General features: G+C 48.3%; 2 protein-coding genes across 2 annotated transcripts in view; one reads left to right on the top strand and one right to left on the bottom strand.

Moving 5' to 3' along the window:
* The window catches only part of LOC119448779 (acid-sensing ion channel 2), a 30,643-nt gene extending 19,015 nt beyond the window's left edge, over positions 1-11,628 (top strand). The window contains exons 7-11 of the mRNA XM_049666498.1: positions 3,554-3,642; positions 4,184-4,265; positions 7,912-7,940; positions 9,121-9,193; positions 11,431-11,628. Coding sequence (XP_049522455.1) covers positions 3,554-3,642; positions 4,184-4,265; positions 7,912-7,940; positions 9,121-9,193; positions 11,431-11,628 — 471 coding nt within the window. The remainder of the gene's footprint in view (positions 1-3,553; positions 3,643-4,183; positions 4,266-7,911; positions 7,941-9,120; positions 9,194-11,430) is intronic.
* Positions 1-20,382, bottom strand: part of LOC119450432 (sialin-like) — a 233,203-nt gene that overhangs the window by 122,168 nt on the left and 90,653 nt on the right. The window lies entirely within an intron of this gene.

The raw sequence follows: 20,382 nt of genomic DNA, 5'->3' as shown, positions 1-20,382 counted from the left end.
AAGTTGGACACATTCGCTTACTAACTGAATTAACAAGCATGGTGTCAGTGCGCACAAGCAAACATGAATAGATAACACTCAATCCGCACACAATCGCTGTCAAAACGCTGGCGTGAGCAAGCGCGCCAGCAGCAACGAGCGAAGGTTCGTGCGGTCTATCGCTTCAACGGAAACTGAGCAGTGAAATCACAGCGCATACAAAGGTAGGAGCCGTGTTGCAGATCGCTTTCAAGATACGGTGCGCGCGACCGCCCGGCGCTGCGCAAAGTGCTTTCCCTCCCTACCGCGCTGCCTTCCCGCTTTCCTCCTTTCGCGTGCGAGATTCCCAGTTCCCCTCGCGCCCGGTCGCAAGATACGCACTTGATGCCGCAGCTAAACGTCGCCTCCCCTCCCTCCCTCCCGTCCCCCACGGCCTTTCATGCGACGGAAGAAGTCACGTTTGCTCTCCGCCGTGCGTTCGCTCCCCCGTGAAAGCGCGCGTCCCTCGCGCGCTTTGACTCGCACATACAGCATACGGCGCGCGGCGACGATTTTATCGCCGTTAGACTTTCTACGGAACCTCACGGCGACGGCAATGACGACGCCGACGGCAGAAATCCGCTTGGAGTGTCCATATAAAAAAGAAGCGTATATTTCGCCTTGCTGCAAGCATTCTAACAACAATATGACCAGGTGGCTGAATTATATTTCTGCTGCGCCAGCGTCATCATCATCATCAGCCTATATTTATGTCCACTGCAGGACGAAGGCCTCTCCCTGCGATCTCCAGTTACCCCTGTCTTGCGCTAGCGTATTCCAACTTGCGCCTGCTAATTTCCTAACTTCATCATCCCACCTGGTTTTCTGCCGTCCTCGACTGCGCTTCCCTTCTCTTGGCATCCATTCTGTAACCCTAATTGTCCACCGGTTATCCATCCTACGCATTACATGGCCTGCCCAGCTCCATTTTTTCTGCTTAATGTCAACTAGAATATCGTCTATCCCCGTTTGTTCTCTGATCCACACCGCTCTCTTCCTGTCTCTTAACGTTACTCCTAAGATTTTTCGTTCCATCGTTCTTTGTGCGGTCCTTAACTTGTTTTTGAGCTTCTTTGTTAACCTCCAAGTTTCTGCCCCATATGTTAGCACCGGTAGAATACAATGATTTTACACTTTATGTAACATGCTTCCTGCGTAACTTGCTTCTAACCCTCGCAAATTCTGGACTCTTATTAGGACCCACCCATCGAATGATATAAGATTGAAGGGCGAAGAAGGCGTCCTGGTTACACGCGATGAGTGCTGTCTCGTCCTTAATGAATCATTTGCAAGAACACTTTTAGCAATTCTACTACACCTATGTTTTCTGCAATCAGCGACCATTTCTTTTCCCCGAAGGAAGAAATTTTCGTTCATTTCGATGGTATACTGAAACTTATCCTAAGTACAAAAGTTTCTTGTGCAAGTGTTGATGGAATTAATTAAAAGTTCTTGAAAAGTACTGACGCTTACTCAATCACCATGTTGACTTATACTGTACTTTCAAACAGTCATTAAAGTGTGGCACGCTGCCTGACGACTGGAAAGTGCACAAGGTGGTTGCAGTGTGCAAGCCCGGTGACCGTTCTCAACCCTTTGGATTACCATCCCATTTTGTTAGCTTCCATTCTTTGCAAATTACTTGAGCACAGAAAATATGCCAGCTTTCTTAACCACTTGGAGCCTAACATGTTCTTTGCACACTGCCAACATTGTTTCCAACATCATACGCTAAAGTTGTAGAGCAACATGAAAAACTCCCGGTACAGCTTTCCGTTGCTCAATACGTGCTATAGACATAAAAGTGTTTTTCCGAGCATGAAAGAAGCCCGCGAATACACGCAAAGTGCCTCGAGCGGCGTGTATTCGCGGGCTTCTTTCACACTCGGAAAAACACATTTATGTAGCACGTATTGAGCAACAGAAAGCTGTATCGGGAGTTTTTCATGTTGCTCTAGAATTTTCTCATTGGCACTTTGATAATTAGGACAGTACTTTTCGAGTTAGATAATTAATTGCAATTAATAATTTAAATTTCAGTAACGAAAAAATTACTGGCGGCTACTCCACTGTACTGGAAACAATACGCACTAGGTTGGCTTCGCGTAACGCCGTTCCTCTTTTTTTTTTAATCGTGCTGCGTGATAGCTGTGACACCCTGTATAGTATCTCGGTGCTCATATATCAAGTAATCTATCCTAAAATGCACATGTAGAATGTAGAATTTGTTACTGATAATGCTAACCGCACGCTCGGTTTTCTTTTCCGCGATTTTTTCTCTAACAACCACATCGTTAAAGTTACTGCTGTACGAATCACTTGTTCGCCCCAAAACTCGAATACACCTCTTGCGTTTCAGACACTAACAACGAGTCTTTTACACTAACACTAGGATCGGTTCAGAACCACTTCGTGCGCTTCATACTTTTTACCTACTCCCACCTGGCCAGTATTTCTCTCATAAAAAGGACGCTGGCCATTCCAGACCCTTCCACTCGACGCCGCATCGTCCGCTTGTGCACTTTTCATAGCATATTTTACACCAAGGACAGTTTAAAGCATACCCTGTTTGCAGCCCCGGCTCATGTGTTCTTACATACAGATCACCATTTAAAAGATGGAGTGCCACACTTCAGGACCCATCAATCAGAGATTCGCATCCTTTGTGCCTAGAACATGCCATGACTCGAACCATCGTCATGGAATGTGCCATGACTGCCATCGTCTCCATCATCGATTCTCCAACCTTCCAGTCTGCTTTAATTGATTATATTTTGTAACAACTTCTTTTGTAAGCTATCACTTTTACGTTAACCCACTCCTCTCTGTAACGCCTTAGTGGCCCTTAAAGTAACAAAATGAAATGAAATGAAAGTCGCCCAAGTCGCCGAAGGCGACGTTGTGTGTATGTGTTCGTGCTTTTGAAGAGAGAACGCGCAAGGGCATCGTTTTTGTTTTTGTATATATTGTCTCAATTCAGCAAAAACAGAAGTCTGCAACCAGAATATAAGTAACAGAAGAGGAATGTTAAGGTAGCGAACCATGCACCGGCTACGTTTGTGGACAATGACCGTGCAGAAGCTGAAGCATCGATTTTCCTTATTACTCCCACTGTTAACTTCACGATCACTGCACTGCAACCGTGGCATTTGCGTTATTGTATTAAATGATTAAAAGATTACTCGACGTAGAGCCTCAAGTGAGACCGAGAAAAGCGGTCATAAAGCAAGAGCAAAACCTGCTTTGGATGTAAGTGCCCTGAAACGCGGGCGATCAGACTTGAGGTGTTAAGAAAGGCTGGACTGAAGTCAGACCTACCTTAACACTACAACAGTTGGGCGATGGACAATACGTTTGCGGAGACACTGCTGCAGTTCCTGCACGATGCAGAGTCTCTGACTGACTTTATGTGACTTTCTGACTTTATCTGACTTTCTTTTAACCTCCATGCATATGGCTTGCGGCAAACCATCTGAAATAATAAAAAAACAATAAAACAGCAGTCTCCCGCAAAGATACGACTTCATGTGCGCAGCGTGCACAACTTCAGACCGCACTTGGGGCAATAACGGGCATCAGGGATGACCTCGTAGTGGATGTCACCAGGGCGTCGCAGAACCCGAAGTAAGCCGAAGTTTGGCGACATCACCCAGCCAGTTTCTCGAGCAGCCTGTGACATTGAATAGCGTTTAGGTTCAAACTCTCTTAGGCGGCTAGCCTGCGACAAACGCTCTACTCCATAGCAGGCTACGTCGTAGTGTTGTTGCTATAGTTATGCCGTCCATGTAAATGTAGCATAGCGTCTTCAGCGTTTCGCGTTACGAACTTGGCGATCCATGTTGCCATCCCATTCTTGTGCTAACATGGCGTACAACATTACACGTCTGTAGACAATGATGAGCGAAGCTATATAAGCAAGTTTGTAGAAGTCTTATCTCGTTGGAAACGGCTGTCACCTTAACCGCAAGTCAGCGCAAGGCGGTTGCTCGTGAGCTCAATTAATAAGGCGCTTCCTTGATAACTTAGAAGCGCTTCCATCTTCGTTATTTATCGTTTCCATGTAATGTGCGGCAGTAGCGTGAACTTTTATATGATATGCATGTCGCAGTTGCAACTACCTCAACGGTGGTGTTGCGTCATCATGTGTATGTCTGTTCCCTTGCAGTGCTAGCATGTGCGCTACACGCCGCTACAACCCATACCAGCAAGACGCTCGAGAAAGAGTGCAACTGCCTCCGTTCCTGCAAGTAAGAGCGTACTCTTAATGTGTTATAAACTATGACAAGTTAGGTCTTCATGTGCAAACCGTTCCCGATTCTAGAAGGAAACCAGAAACATCCCCTGGCGAACGGTACCAAAGAGGTCGATTGCGTTGAACAGTTTCCCGAATACTTCATGTCGAGTTTACTTGCCCGAGAGGATAACAGGCAGTCGAAAGATCAACAATCATCGAAAGCTAGGACGATAATTAAAAGGAGGCGATCACTTAGGTAGGCGATCGCTTAGGTTCTAACGCTCTCTCTTTAGTTACCTTATATTGTACACTTAAACTTTCTCTTTCTTATTGTTTCCTTGACATTTTCACTCAATTCTTCAGTTACCTCCCTCCAGTTCTTTCATCTTTTAAATTGTCTCATTTCAATACATTTGAAACAAGGTTTTGAAGAAATCGCTCTGTGTGGTATTTGTTTTGTTTTGTTTTCGCCCCACTCATTTTCTCTTTTTTCGTCGCAGTGTACATAAGGGCTAACCAGCAAACGCGTATAAGTGAAATGTTTTCATATCCGAAATTTGCGTATGAGAAACGCTGTAATAGGCGTCTGCGAAATAATTTTGACTATACGTGTTAGCATGCGCCTAAATTTTGTTACACTGTCGTTTTCATTTTGGTTTGTCTTTTACCTTCCATGAACTCTCATCAAAATACGGCCACCGTTACCTGGAGTCGAGCTAACGGCCTAGTTCTCAGTGACACAACGCCACAACTGCTTGCACACCGCGGAAGCCTTCCAAAACCCTTGATAAGCAGCAACAGAGCAAACACAACGCATGCGAAACGCGTCTAGACATTTAAAAAAAAACAAGGGGGGGGGCACTGCAGCTTGCTGTAGATGCTGGACAGCTGTGCGAATAGAAGCCGGAAATCTCATGCTTGACGATGCAAGCAGCCTGGCAAGTATTACCACGCAGGGCTGTGTGTTCGAGCAGATGGCAGTATTATGAACTAGCTGCCGCACCTTGCTGTAGATTGAGATTAGGTTATAGTCAGTGGCAAGTGGACTGCATACCAAGCATTGTGTCAATGAGCCGAAGTAAAGAATGTTTACAGGCGATTCTCTTGAAAACTCCGAAGACGGCCGTGACAGCCGGTTAATGAAAATGTTGATTACATGGCTCGAAATTTTTCCTCCATTTTATACAAGGCTAATGCATCTGTAATCGCCTGTCTTTTTTTGTGTGTGTGTTTTTTTTTTTCTAAAACGTGACAAACAACCAGTAAAAGATTCTCGCGGTGCAAGCACTAACTTCCGGGCGACTGCTCAAGCATAACGACAAATATAGCTTAACGTATGTATAGCTTTTATTCCTGTGACTTCCCCGAGTCGCAACGTTATTTCTAGAAAGGAAAAGTTGATTTTCGCTCACAAGCTTGCCTCTAGTAAAATTTATCTGCCAAAGTCTTGTTCAACACATGCCAATGGTCATAGGCTTAGAAAAGCTTTCGAGTGGCTCGTCGAGGAGGCCTGAATATAAGTGCTCACCTGCCTCTCTTAATCACCTTTATTTATCTGAAAACAATTTCTCGCTGGTGAGAAATGAAGATGCCTCGTGAAAAAGCAGTGACTCAAGACCATATAACTCCTGGTCGTGATCGTGCCCGGATCACATGTAGACCAGTGTTTTCTTTGCTCCGTCACTGCTCCATTAAATGAAAAAAATTGAACTTCTGCTTCGCGAGCAACGATAAAATTGTCGGTACATCCATCCTTTAGAGATTATTGGCGACTTTAATGCTATTACCAATCACTCTGATGGTTAGTCCATAATTGTTGATAATATGTTTTATATAATGATTATTATTAAAGGCCGCTCATACCCAGTGACCCAAGTTGGCAACGAAAAGGTTTATTGAAGGGCGGCACATATTTAGTGGCTAATAATCTGTGACCCAAGTTTTCCCAACGGTTAGTTTTGAACCCTGCTCCCTAAGCACAGCAGCCTGGACTACCCAGTGTCCCAAGGTGGCGGGAAAGAGGTTAGGTGCAGACATACGTACATAGACAGATGCACAGATACATGCCGACATAACGCAAGCTGGGGTAAGTTGCCAAAGAATGCTAATAGCATTAAAAAAAGACAGGCTCGTTCTGCGGTGAGCAGAAAGTGATCAACTGCGGGTGAACAATGGAATCCTCAGCCTGCAGTCAATGTTTCAACGAGGAAGCCCGTCATTGCAGGAGTACGATGAAAAGTCGCCTTGTCCGCGGCACAAGCGTTGGCTCCATTTTGAGAAAGAGCCGCAGCGTGAGACCTTTTCGCCCACTGTTGACCCTTTCAAGTCTGCACTTTGTTGTGACCCATCTGTGCTGTTTAGTCAGCAGGAAGGTGACACTCTTCCCAAGATCAATAAATCTGAATGGAAAACGAGAGAAAGGATAAAGATATTCGTTAGCCCGTATGGTCCCGGTTGGTCAACTTACACTGGGGTAGCGTAAAAGAGTGAGATAGCAGAGTGAAAGAGATAAGGGGACAGCCCGAATTACTGTATGCACGCTGCAGTCGTCAGACGAACTGAAATGTCCAGCGCTGCGTACTGGCTTCCGAGACTGCCCTGTCGAAAATTCTCGTATGCTACGTAACCGTCATGTCCATGAATGTTGAAAAGGGAAAACGGACACCAACGTGCACTGCAGCGCGTCGCTGCAGAGGTAACCCATACGGGTTTTTCATAAAGAAAGATTCGCAGGTGAACAAAGATATCTGTTCACTCACTTTAGAGACAACTCATTGGTCACATAAATATGGGTGGGCGAAACTCACACGAGCTGTTATCATTCTTCGCAGAGACATCTCTTACACAAGGGATGTGACAATGACGAAGCTGAAAGAGGTGAGCATGTTTCCAAATAAAGGAGTCCAATTCACTTGATGTTTTAACATGAGAAATATGTTACGTGGAAACCCTGTTTTCAATTCGACGCGACGTGTGGACAAGACCGGGATTCTCTCATATCTGTACTGATCGCACCTTTGTCGAGAGAGAGAGAGAACAAGTTTATTGGAGTGAGGACCTGAGTCCCAGTCTATGGAGTATAGGAGAATTGGCCATAAAGAATGAAGTCAGTCCGTGTCTAGGTCAAGCGTCTTGATGAGTTCTAGCATGACACTTTGGGCATCTGGTGAGGGCTCCGACAACCAACCGTATAGGCTCGCGGGTTTTCAGTCAGCTGACTTCGACAAAATCACGGCACCCCACTTTTCTCGAAGTTTGCTTGCTGAAACCGACTTCCTCCTGCCGTTTTAGACGCAAAGTATTATTTATCTCACATTCAGCGCGATTTTCAATCGCAGCGTGGTCTCGGGGCCGAACACGAGTGACCGGACTGCAAATAATGCAGCGCGAGCGATGCTAGTGCTTCCACGAAGCTCTTGCCAGTGCGCCGCGGCCGTTTTGCACAGGCTCTCCGACTCTCCTAGGCCCAGAAAGTAAACAAGGCATTGATGTTTACTCCACGGTTACTCCCTCTAGTTCTTCGTATATGTAGCTTGAAGTCCCGAGAAACATGATTCAACATTGGTGAAGTGTGCATGCAGCATGTCTTCTTTCAGCATTGCGTTCCGTGCCATAAGCTACACATGTTGTACCTCACTTACTCTGTGCTCTCGGTGCAGGACGTTGTGGGAGCGACCAAGGAAAACGGGTACGTATCGCAATTAGCGCATGACGTTATTCATCAAGCAGTTCAGTGAAGTTCGCGGAACCACGGAAGCGTCCATAATTCTAGCATCATCATACACCGCGCTTACCTCAATCATGCATGTGAAGTCAAGTTTATTTCGAAAGTTATGTTTGTGAAGAAATATTACAACAGGAAATCCCACAGTTTACAAACAACTGACAGGCGGCTTCCTACGATTACATAAATAGGGCAATTATATAAATAGGGCACGCAGTAATAAATATTGCGGACATGGGAGCAATATAAGTAATAACAGTTAGGTAACTTGGTTATGTCTAACAAGATAATTAGGTACATACGATATTGGTATTACTAAATATAATCAAAGTACGGGCAAATGAACAAGCAGAATACAAACAAACAATATAACATCTACAGTATCCGAGTACGCGAACAGTATAACATGTTTCTTTCTACAATGTATACAGTAAAATTTTCTATATAACACAAGGTGTTATCCTGTATTTTCGCACGTCAGATTTACATCTCTTATTGTAGCGAAGGTGACGATCTTATTCTTTTTTTTTTTTGCTAATCAAGCTATACTACAGCACAACTAGCGTAGACGGTCAAGCGTTACTTCGTAGTCTCAACAGAAACCGACAAAAATTATGTCCCACACTTTCATGTGCCTCGCTGCAATAATGGTGCCGGAACTGATATCCAACTATAAGACGCCAGCGGTCTCGTAAATTTTGTACCAATGTAGTATTCCGACAAGAAGCAGCACTTAATTACCCGAAAAGCTGTTCGCGTTTAAAACTGTCATTGGTGAGAAATAAAACTTTATTTTCTAGCTGTCACTATCTGTGCATTTTGGGGTAACCATATTTTTTATCAGCGTGACAAACACTTCGAACATGAATGTTGAGCTCATGAACTTGTGCTATACCGCATTTCTCAAGGCTTCGCAATGACCAAGACATAACTACCACGAGAGCATTCGCTTGAAGTTCATTCCCGCTGTTCATTCTTTAGCAAGAACATGGGTGCGGCAGTTTTTGCGTTATATCTCGCCGCGATAGACCCTAACGCGCAATTCGGGACACTGCAAAACGTGAAAGGCGTACACCTTCCAAATTAATCAGTACTTCTCCGACCGAACGACATTTAAATATTTTCTTTCTGATTCCTGTCGTAGGCCACCTGCTCGTCTGGTACTCTACTTCAACTCACTCACCTACGAGCATATTCGATCGGTGCCAAAATACGACGTAAGTACCACAGACTATACTTAACACAGCAGATAGACCTATAGTGTTATATTATGACACGTTAAAAATTCTCAACATGGTATGTCATGCAATTTGTTCGTACAGCAGATGTATACGGATGGCTTTCGTTGGAGTAAAGGTTCAGTTACGTGAGCTTAACTCAAAGTGGTTGAGTCACAAGTCGTACTCGGTCTCCCTTACTATTTGTAAAACCCGCGTTAAGCGCGCCGTAATCGCCAATGCGCGCTGCGTCCAGGTAATGCGACACAGCGTGCGAACAGAGCTTCTGAGTTCCTGTTGCTCACCCGATATCTCGACGTGGTCATGTTTGAATGCGTCTTATAAGCAGCTCAGGCCTGACAAACTGCAGGTGCATGCATGTTGAAATGTACCAACCTGCTAAGAAGCATGGCATTTCCCTCAAGCCATTTAGAAGAGCGCCTCTGTCGCTCTTTTGTGTGTTTTTCACATAAATATGCGTATAACTCATGGTGGTTTCGTCTCCCGCTTAAAATTCCATCGCTCATGTTTAGCCGGCTGCTTAATCACTTAAGCTGCAGTCACAAATGGGGTCCCACACTGTATTCCGATCACTCTGCATGCGCTAGCCGCCCAGAATGGCGCAATGGCTTTGGTGTTGCGCTGTTAGCCCGAGTCCGCGGGACCATATCCGGCCGCGGCGGCCGCATTTCGATGTGGGGCGAGATGAAAAAAAAAAAAAAAAACTCTTTACTGTGCATTGGGTGCACGTTGACGAACACCAAGTGGTCAAAATTAACTTGGAGTCCCCCCACTACAGCGTTCCTCATATCCTAGTTTAGTCACGTAAATGCTCAGAATTTGATTATTTGAATTCCTCTGCACTGCTTCGTGGTGTCCACATTTGGAATATCATCCCCGGCGACTTCGTTCCGATAGACGGTCCAGTGGTTCTTCGTGAAATGCTGCAGCTTCATGTGGTTTCTAAGAATGCATAGCGATGTCCGTGGAATGCTAGTTTTGTTATACGCGTCAGTTGTCATAACATTTGCTAAGCTACCTACTGTAATTGCGGATTTCTTGGTTCTCTGTGCAATGATGATCTGTCTTTGCTGTAATTACCACTGGTGTATATTTTCTTTTGATTATGAGTAGGTGCCCTGTGTTCGTGGTTTAATGCCTTTATGTTCCTGTACCCCACCTAGCTCAATACTCTGTCCGCTGGTTCAGTAAGGTACTGCAACTAAATATAAAAATGTCGAGGCGGGCTTATTGCTCGGTGTTCACCGTGACGTGTTATTTTTTTGCAGCGCGACAGTTGACACACGAATAGGGGAATAAGAAACTGAAAGTGAACAGGGCAGCGCTTCACTCACAACTCAAACTTTTATTGAAACACGTCCATATATAAGAACACCCAAATATAGATAAGAACAAGTAATGATTCGCGCGCACTGCTGAGCACAGGTAAACACATGACCTGCATGCTAAGATTTCGCTCAGCCTAAAAGATACAATTCAGCCTGACAAGCAACCTCCACGCGTTTTCGTCGAGCTCATGTATACACGTTGTCCCTTCGCAAGCGACGCAAGAGACCCGTCGTCTTGTGAGACACGTTGAAAGTTCTTTGTGCTTAGAAATTGCTGTGAGAACGCTTGGGTGTCGCCACACTAATTTGCACTGTAATGTTTGTAATGCATGCACACTAACGTCTGCACAGAAGCGCTATTTGAGCCGTTGAGCACCATAGACAGCATGTGCTGCGCTGTAGTGACCTTACAATTCTTCCAAATGTATGAACAAGATGCGGACACCAACCGTACTCTGGTGACCTGCACAGATTCCTGAGAACCAGGAAAACGTGAATGCTCAATGCAGAGTTTCGGTTTAATTGCTTTATCATTCTGAGAAATGGAATAACGCTATAAAAAGGCAAGGACAGACATGACACGGCATCTGCTCTAATCACAACTATGTCATGGCTGACCATGTGAAGTGATGACTCATATATGTGGAGGCCACTTGAGTAGGTGATTGTAAACGCATTTATTATCTTGGTGGCAGAGTATGCACGACACAGTTGGGCTAGCCCAACCACGAGTCGTGTCAGCGTGCTTCATGTCCGTCCTTGGCCTCTTTAGTGATATGCAGTTTCCCAGTGCGTGCGCCCGCTCCGGATGTACGGGTGCGTCAAGCCTCAGTCTCCGTCTTGACGCCGGCCCTCGAGCTCCCCGTGAAACGTGGTATATGCGTGCAGGAAACCCACGTGCTGGGCAACCTGGGCGGCATCATCGGCATGTACTTGGGCCTGTCCTTCTTCGTCCTCTTTCAACTCCTGGACATCCTGGTCGTCGGGACGCTGCGACTCAGCACGATGCTCCGCTGGGATGCGCGCGAGCGCCGCCTGGTGGCGCTCGCACCGCCACCTGCACGGGCCTCATTGCCCGAATACTGAGTGTCGCCTCGAGTATAGTGTCGCTGCGTTCATGCTCTGCTCGCCACCTTCATGGGGCAAAGCTGCGACACAGCTGAAAGCTGTTCATTGCAATTCATCTTGCTAATCTATTTATCCAATCGCGCCCACTTTGCCGCGTGGTCGTTCAGTTTGCACGTAGTTGCTCTTCACGCTGTTACAGCATTGTCTGCTAGTACGCTATACCCTTCTCGGGTGCCTCCCGTGCCGTACGTATTGGATGCGCAGTGATGGGCCCCATTCAGCTATTACGTCCTTGTCCACCTGTTCCTGCTAGCTGCGCCCGTTTCCTCCCGAATACTCTGCAATGCTTCCGAAACTGAACATGATACGGACACCAATCGGGCCCTGGGAGCGCAGGCAGAATCCTGAGAACCAGGAAAATAGGATAGCAGACAAAGAAGTGGGTTAAAGGGTGCAACAATACCCTCAGGCTGCATCGTCAACGTTTACGCCTTCGTGACACTGCGACCATCAAAATACACGCCGCTAAGAAGCCAGTAATACCTAGCGAGAGATCTTGAACCGCCAAGTTCTTTCGGGGAGCTATAGCTTGAATGGATCTCCTGGATCCAACTAGAGCCGCAACGTCCTACGAGATAAGAGAGAATAACATTTTATTGATTGGACAGGAAAGGGGTGTTGGGAGCGGGTGGGTGGGTCCCTATTCCGAGACTCCACTGGCCAGAGCTGCTCGCCGGGCCTGGTCGAGTAGGCCCCTCTGAGTCTCCAGGTCCGCGCCGGCGAGGATGGTCTCCCACTGCTCCCTATTTGTGAATTTGGACCCCAACAGGGGGGAATTGAATTTTGGGGGCCTACTCGTGCATTCCCACGTTACGTGGGCGAGAGTTGGCTTCCCCCAGCACCATGGACAGTGGCTTGGATAGGCCGTAGGCCAACCTACGAGATAAGCTGCCCAGGGCAGCGCAAGTACATGGCCATAAGACCGGGAGAGGCTTCACGTTCACGCCTTGCCACACAAGGCAATATGTTAGAAAAATTAAGCAAACTGAAGTAGCAACATCTCCCAAACGCCTTGTAATCACACAAATAAATTCAACAGTAAAACACGTCTATAAAGATCCCTGCCAGAGTTCCGTTATCCCCGTGCTGTGACACCATAATCCTCTGTCTTGTAGCAGGCGCGTTTTGCCGGACGGAAAGATTTACCGCAACGTAATGGCGGGATGGCTAAGCCTTTTTTATGATATGCCATGGACGGCACAAGACTGAGATACGTGCAAGGTCACATAACCACTGTAAAATAAAACTGCACGTCACTTTGGAACGTCGCGGAAGAACCAAATATGAGGTCCTCCGAGACTTAGAAATAGAGGTTGACATCTCCGATTCCTTTCCCTACACCTACCCACCTTTCCCTACACCTACCCACCTTTCCCTCACCCAACCAGGCCACGGGCCACATTTTATGAATAAACGTTTATTCCATTAATCACTCGATCACCGTGGTTCCCGTTTCTAATCTAATGCTCCGTGGACAGGGCCATCGTGTGCTGCCCGCAACGGCCTGACTCCGCTGTTTCGAGCTGGACATCACTCATTCCTGGAGCCGGTTTGTACAGTTTGTTTCTCAGCTACGGATTCATTGGCTGGATAGGTGCAATAAGGAAATAAACTAGGACGGAACAATCGCGTCACGCCGCCAGCCTTTACAAGACAACTCTATCCCCCTTCGCCTTTTCTCTCTCAAAACGCCGGGCGAACACGTGACCCTGCGCTTGGCTGACTCGGCCCAATGTGCTTAGTTCCCTATATAGTATGTTAATCGACGCGAACTTCTTCGCTTGCTTTTCCGATCGCTCTGTGCACATTTTCTCCCAATATGCTCGTGCAACTTCGGTAGTTTACTGCGAGGTATGCGTACAGATTGCAGCGTGCTAGAGCGGGAGCCACAGGTTCCGATCGCACCCGCTGTCCTTTCGGAAAAGCGAGCGCCGAGCGCGGCGGTGGAAGACACTGAAGCTTACCGCGACATGACCACGTGTTCGACCGACTTTTAGATGCGAAGCATCCTATGCTCGGGGCTATGTCACTCCTTCCCTCCCTACCTCCCTCCGTCCATCCAACCGCCGTGCGTCCACACCCCTACTGCGCATGCGCATCCTCGTCCCCCTCCTCTCCTCTCGTCTCATCTCTCCTCTCGGCATTCCTCCTCTCCTCTCCGACGCTCCTCTCCTCTGCGGATTGCGCAAGGAATGGCAACACCTGCGGCTCCGCGCGCGATAATGCGAAGCAGCTTAGGTTAGAGGCGCGACGGTAGGCGCCCCAGAGGCACCGGCAACAGTCACCAACGCCGCGCGCGTTCGGTGCGAACGCGGGCAAAACGCCGACGGCGTCGACAACAGTTCTGCGCGTTGCTGGTGCTGCTGCATGTCCAAGTTTATACAGCTGATAAAACTACCTTGAGTCGACCGCTTCGCATACTACTCAGGATTCCCCTACGGGAAGATGGTGTAATTTTTTTAGGCTTCAGTTTTGTTACGTAGTGTTCCCACCGAGTTGTTTCCTTCCTACATGGCTTATTGTTGCACCGGGGTTACACGTGCCCCTGGCTGCGTGAAGCTCTCGTTTAGGATGGCGCGACGTCTGCAGCAAGAAATAGCATTTTCCTTCCCGCAAATGAGAGAGCCACTGCAAAAATAAACTAACAAACATTGGCATCGCGCTAGTTGATAAGAACCGAGGATTATATGCAGCGAAAGAAAGTAGACAAAGAAATTATCCGAATAAAGAACTTAAAAGGAAAGAAAGGAAACAGCGCTTTTAACATAGCGCACTGCAGCTGAGAAGGTGTCCATACAGACGTTGACGGCGAAGTTCACGCAGGAAATGTATCTTACTTGCGCTGCTGAAACAGGCGTGGCGCTTGCTGATAGCAATAACCAAACTGAATAAACCAAAATTTTGTCGTAATAAATAAGTCATGCAATTAGACAGTGCCAGAAGTGTGGCTTTCTCCGTAGTGTGGCCAACAAACTCTTGTCGCGTTTCCTTATGGTGCCAGGGTCTTTTTTTTAAATAACTTTGGATATATTCAGCTGGAAGACCAGTTAACATTCTCACTACACGTACCCTCGGAAGCAAAGGTTTCGAGCCCACAGCATCAGAAAAAAAGTAATAATTTCTTGCTGTACAGTAAATTGCACGTGCAGTTGTGTCAATGCCTTTTATTTATTGAACACCCAAAAGTAGGCTGACCAGGCGATTTTACACGGCGTGCCTAGACAACAACAAAAAATTCAGAGCCCTTCCCCTGTCGAGGAAATGGGGGTAAGCAAAGCTTGTGGCAAGAGGACGCTGTCGCGGGCGTTCCGCTTCGTTTGCCCTAAACTCAGGGTCGGCGGCTCTTCGCTGACATTTGACCTCAACATCGCGCTCCCGCAACTCGGGGTCCGCGGCTCTTCGCTGACGTTTCGCCTGGGCTTCGGAATCGCTCACGCTAGAATCGGCACGTCGACGATGAGCCCTTTCCCGAGCGAGTTCGCGGCGCCTTTGCTCAAACGCAGCCTGCTCCTCGGCGGAACACACCACGCGGGGTCTTCCCATTCGGACGCCGAAACTGATCTGAGGCGAGGAAAGCCCGGCGGAGCGCGGCCAACCCCCTTACCTTTCCTTCCCCTCCCCGCGACACACCAAACGATTCTGATTGGTCGCTTGCGTCACGTGATCCAACGCAGACGCAGCTTTCCCCGCACCTGCTCTTTCTTTTTTTTGTTTTATTTATTTATTTATTTATTCATTCATTCATTCATTGTCCCTGGCTCATACTCGAATAGATATTCGAGTATGCGCCACACGTGACTTTTTGCATGATTACGATGCCACCGAAATCTGTAACGCAATACAAGCTTCGCTTGAACAAGCAGGTTGTTTACGCGGCAGATTTCGCTCGGGTGTGTCCCTATTGTAATGAAAGAAGCAGACAATCCGCCATCCGCCAGAACGCCTGTTTACTTCTACCTCCTCTTCTCTCTGCCCGCGCCCACAGTCCTAGCGCACGAGCCTAAACGCGTCTCTTTCTCTTCATTACCCTATACAAACTAGGTCAAGCGATACAGACACTTTGCACCACTTAGCAACTCTATAGAAGGTACGACAGTTCGCACTTTCCGAAACGAAACAACATCGACGTCGTAGACGACGTCCTCCCTGTATTGATGCGTACACTGGCAAGCGTTCCTCTACCATATGCTTCACGCAGTTGACGTGTAAAGCAACTCACCCTTTCGCACTATTCAGGTAAAAAAAAAACTCAGTGCTCGAATGAGCCATTGAGCGAAATGCAGCTCCACTAACGTCAAACCAGGGGAGGTGCGAAGCATGCAATGATGCACCGCTAATGGGCTCATACTGCCTTAAGCAATGACTCATGACCCCATAAACGCGGCCTCCCAATTACGACGACAGAATAGAAGTAAAAATTGGAGGACGCTTAAGCTTCGCCTTTAAGAGTAGAACGCGATATCGTTATCGGGACCCGTTCGCATCGCATCATTCGCATACGGCAAGTAGGCTTCATTCACTGCAAAACTGAACATGCGAAAGCCAGCTTACAAAGACCAAGCTTACACCGATCCCCTTAAAGTCGGCTTCACTTTTAAACTGAAATGCATTGCTAAAAAGACGTTTTTCCAGGCGCAATATAAGTGGTCTTATATTAAAATGTGAAGGCCCTAGCACTTTTTTTTATTATTTTATTAATTGTTTGCTATTGCCTCGACGCGCGCAGGTCTGGTGGAAATGCTGGAAAAGGGGTTTGTGTTTGAGTTTCCTCGTAGCAGAATTAGGTTTTCTCGTACATCCAAATTAAAAACCGACGCCAATTGGTAAACAATCCAACGGCGAATCCGACGCCGAATGGTAAAGCCGTACTTTACCATTTTTCTGACGGATTTCACTGTGCGAAATTCAATTTTTGTTCACCAAAACCTTGCACCACGTGGAGGGCCTGCACGGTCGATGTGGTTGGATGATTTTCTCCGTCACCAGCGATCACACACCAGTTGATGACGCCGGATTTTCTGCCACACGGGGCCCTAAACGCTATCGCGTTAAAATTCTACGCTGGAATGATGAGCGGCAACGCAGCCAGCTGTGGAAGACGACGACGAACGCGGGAGCAGTGGCACGAGCGCGTGCCGAGCGCGTGCGGGTGCGAGCACGAACCGCTTGCTTCCACGCAGCCAGCTGTGGACGACGACGACAATTACGACAGGAGACGCCGACAGCCCGGGCGCATAAGGTGCTTCGCACCTAAAATACCTAGCCTTCTTCACACACAAACGTAGCGTAGGCTATCAGAAAAGGCTGACAGAAAAGGATGTCAGAAAACTAATGAGAGAAATATGGCTACTGTTCAGCGGAAATCCGCAAGGTGGAAAAAGGTATCACGACGTGGGAACACTGTCAATTACCGAAGGAGTACGAAGCTACAAAAATATAGGATACAAAGACAAAGCTCTAGGACAAGTATCTACTTATCTAAGATGCTACACTGGTGTGCTGGTTTGATCGATAATGCGAGGGAAGAGAATTATAGCACGAAATCAGTGGTGGCGCCGCGATCTTCGAAATACGGTACTAACTCAACAGGCTTTATGCGCCGGGTATTTTTAACGTGGGCTATCGTTACGCGAGCACCAGTGGTGTGGCGCCATCGTAATATGTGCACATGGCTTCTCCTGAGGGTCACAGCGAAGTGGAACCGAAAATTATGCCCGGCGTGCAGGTAGGTCATGTGACTAGTGCCATAATGCCGCCTGGTCTAGAGCTACTGTGTATGGTAATGGCAGCTTAGAGCTTAGAGGGCATATTGAAATAACTCTAACCTGGCCGAGACTTGTCATACCGGCTACTGTCCTTAAAGCGAGCTTCACCCCACACGCATCCTTATTGCGAGGAAGCCAACTTCAACACGCCTTCTTCTTTTTTTTTTTTTTATGCGTAAGCATTTCTATTGTTACCCAACGAGAAAACTGTCTGAGCGTCCGTCCGTCTGTCTTCCAAGCAACACGATCGCTTTCAAATTCGCCAGCTGTAGAAGAAGACGACGACGAACGCGCGACCGGTGGCTCGAGCGCAGTCTCTGTGACTACGTGACGTGTGAAATGAGACACGCACTAGGCACACCTTTCATCATCATCAGCCTATATTTATGTCCACTGCAGGACGAAGGCCTCTCCCTGCGATCTTCAATTACCCCTGTCTTGCGCTAGCTGATTCCAACTTGCGCCTGCAAATTTCCTAACTTCATCACCTCACCTAGTTTTCTGCCGTCCTCGACTGCGCTTCCCTTCTCTTGGTATCCATTCTGTAAATCTAATAGTCCTCCGGTTATCCATCCTACGCATTACATGGCCTGCCCAGCTCCATTTTTTCCCCTTAATGTCAACTAGAATATCGGCTATCCCCGTTTACTCTCTGATCCACACCGCTCTCTTCCTGTCTCTTAACGTTAGACCTAACATTTTATTGCGATAGCACTTATATGGACACTCCAAGCGGTTTTATAGCCGTCGCCGTCGCCGTACGTGAGGTTCTGTAAAAGTCCAACGGCGATAAAATCATCGCCGCGCGCCGTATGTGCGAGTGAAAGCGCGCGAGGGACGCGCGCTTTCACGGGGAGCGAACGCACGGCGGAGAGCAAACGCGACTTCTTTTGTCGCGCGAAAGGAGGGAGGGAGGGGAGGCGACGTTTAGCTGCGGCACCAAACGCGTATTTATATAAAACGTTGCGAGACGAGAAGGTGGTAAATACTTCCGACGCTGCTCGACGAGTGTCCCGTTCTGATCTCGTCGAAAACCTCCGAGCCGCCGCCAGAGGCACCGGCAACACTCACCAACGCCGCGCGCGTTCGGTGCGAATGCGGGCAAAACGCCGACGGCGTCGACACAGTTCTGCGTGTTGCTGGTGCTGCTAGATGTCCAAGTTTATACAGCTGATAAAACTACTATCCTTACTCCGTATAGCTCTCTACTAATTTGCTATCGCAATTGATGCTTCTCCTTTCAGGGTGAAACTGCGACAGTTTTCTTTTTCGTTCCATCGCTCTTTGTGCGGTCCTTAACTTGTTCTCGAGCTTCTTTGTTAACCTCCAAGTTTCTGCCCCTACGTTAGCACCGGTAGAATGCAATGATTGTAAACTTTTCTTTTCAACGACAGTGTACTAAAGGTGTACACCTTTAGTAAGCCAGAACTGTGGCGCAGCCGTCGCTTCGGATCGGAACGTCATCAGCGCACCTGGCACAGTCACCTGCAGTAGTTTGCTTGCCTCATGAGTTCACGTTGCGCGAGTGCTTGCCTCATGAGTTCACGCTGCGGCGACACGAACTGCTGCCTTCCGCAGCAGTTCGTGTCGCCGCAGCGCTGTCGCATTTACCGTAATGGCGCCAAGACGACCGCAGCCGCTGAGCAGTGCTAGGATTACAAGCAGTGGTAAGTGCGAGCACTCAACACCTCATCGTTACTACGAAATGCTTGCACATCATTCAGATAACTCCCTGAGGAGATTCCACGTAATTTTTTCAGAGGGTGGGGGCGGGGGGGGGGGGGGTAAAAAGTGTCACAGTTTCGCCCTAAGGGCGAAGCAATGAATGCGATAGCAACACAGCAATGTCATACGAAGTAAGGTGAGCGGCTTTGGTAGCAATATGAATTGTAGTAAACATGAGCTGATTAAGTAAGCAGGTGTGCTGCGGCGTAAGTAGACCGACATGAAGAGAGCCTCGATGACCACGAGAAGGCGCGTGTGAAACGGTGGTGTTGATGAGAAGCGCTTCCCGTGGGCAGCGCGCGTGCGAAGGGACACACCTGTAGCGCTGCACTGCCGATCCGGGCAGCATTACATGTGTAGCGTGCGTTGGAAAATGTGGCCCGACTATTACTAACTGTGATGATGTGGATAGTGGCGTGCGGTGGAGAGAAGACCAGCTTGGAATGATGATTGTATGGCAGCACCAAGAAGAGGATTGATGATGGTGATAATGGATGATGACCACGTGCCATGAACGAAGAAGTGGGCGAGAGCACGCAGAGCGTGAGAGCGAGCGGCAGCTTCGAACGCAAGCTCGCAAAACGGCGGCTCCAGGCTCGGGTACCGGCGACCGGGTGTCCAGCTACCGTGCGGACCTGGTCGGAGATCCAGCTCGTGGCTGGGCTTTCCTGCGCGCCAGCGGCCTGCTGTGATAGCGGCCTGGTGCAGTGCTTCCTGCTTGGACCGGGACGCCTGAGCTACCAGCTACCTGCCTGCTGAGCGAGCCCGAGGACTGGCGACCGGGCGTCCTGCTACCGTGCGGACCTGGTCGTGGATCCCGCCCGTGGCTCTGCTCTCTTGTGTACCAGCGGCCTGCTGTGATAGCGGCCTGGTGCAGTGCTTCCTGCTGGCCACCGGGGCGCCTGAGCTACCTGTCCGCCGACCGAGCCCGACGTTATAGCGGCCGAGGCGTGACAGGCCAGGCGTTACTGGCCAGCTACAGCAGTGGCCTGGTGTTCTACCGGCCTGCTGTTTCTTCCTGCTGCCACGTCGCGACAAGGTGCGGCGCGACAGCAGCGACCTAGCCACAACGACGCTCCACCGGCACAACCACCGTCATGGGCACCGCAACGACGAGGCAGTAGGGCGAGTGGTGACGCATGAGTGCTAGGCACATGTTTATTTAGGACAAACGATTCGCGAACTATAGCCCACGTACATGTGCATGTAAATAGTCTGTATC

Source organism: Dermacentor silvarum, chromosome 4 (assembly GCF_013339745.2).
Source record: "Dermacentor silvarum isolate Dsil-2018 chromosome 4, BIME_Dsil_1.4, whole genome shotgun sequence".
Classification (NCBI taxonomy): domain Eukaryota; kingdom Metazoa; phylum Arthropoda; class Arachnida; order Ixodida; family Ixodidae; genus Dermacentor; species Dermacentor silvarum.
Note: the sequence above shows the minus strand (reverse complement) of the source record. Positions and strands in the feature narration are given on the sequence as shown.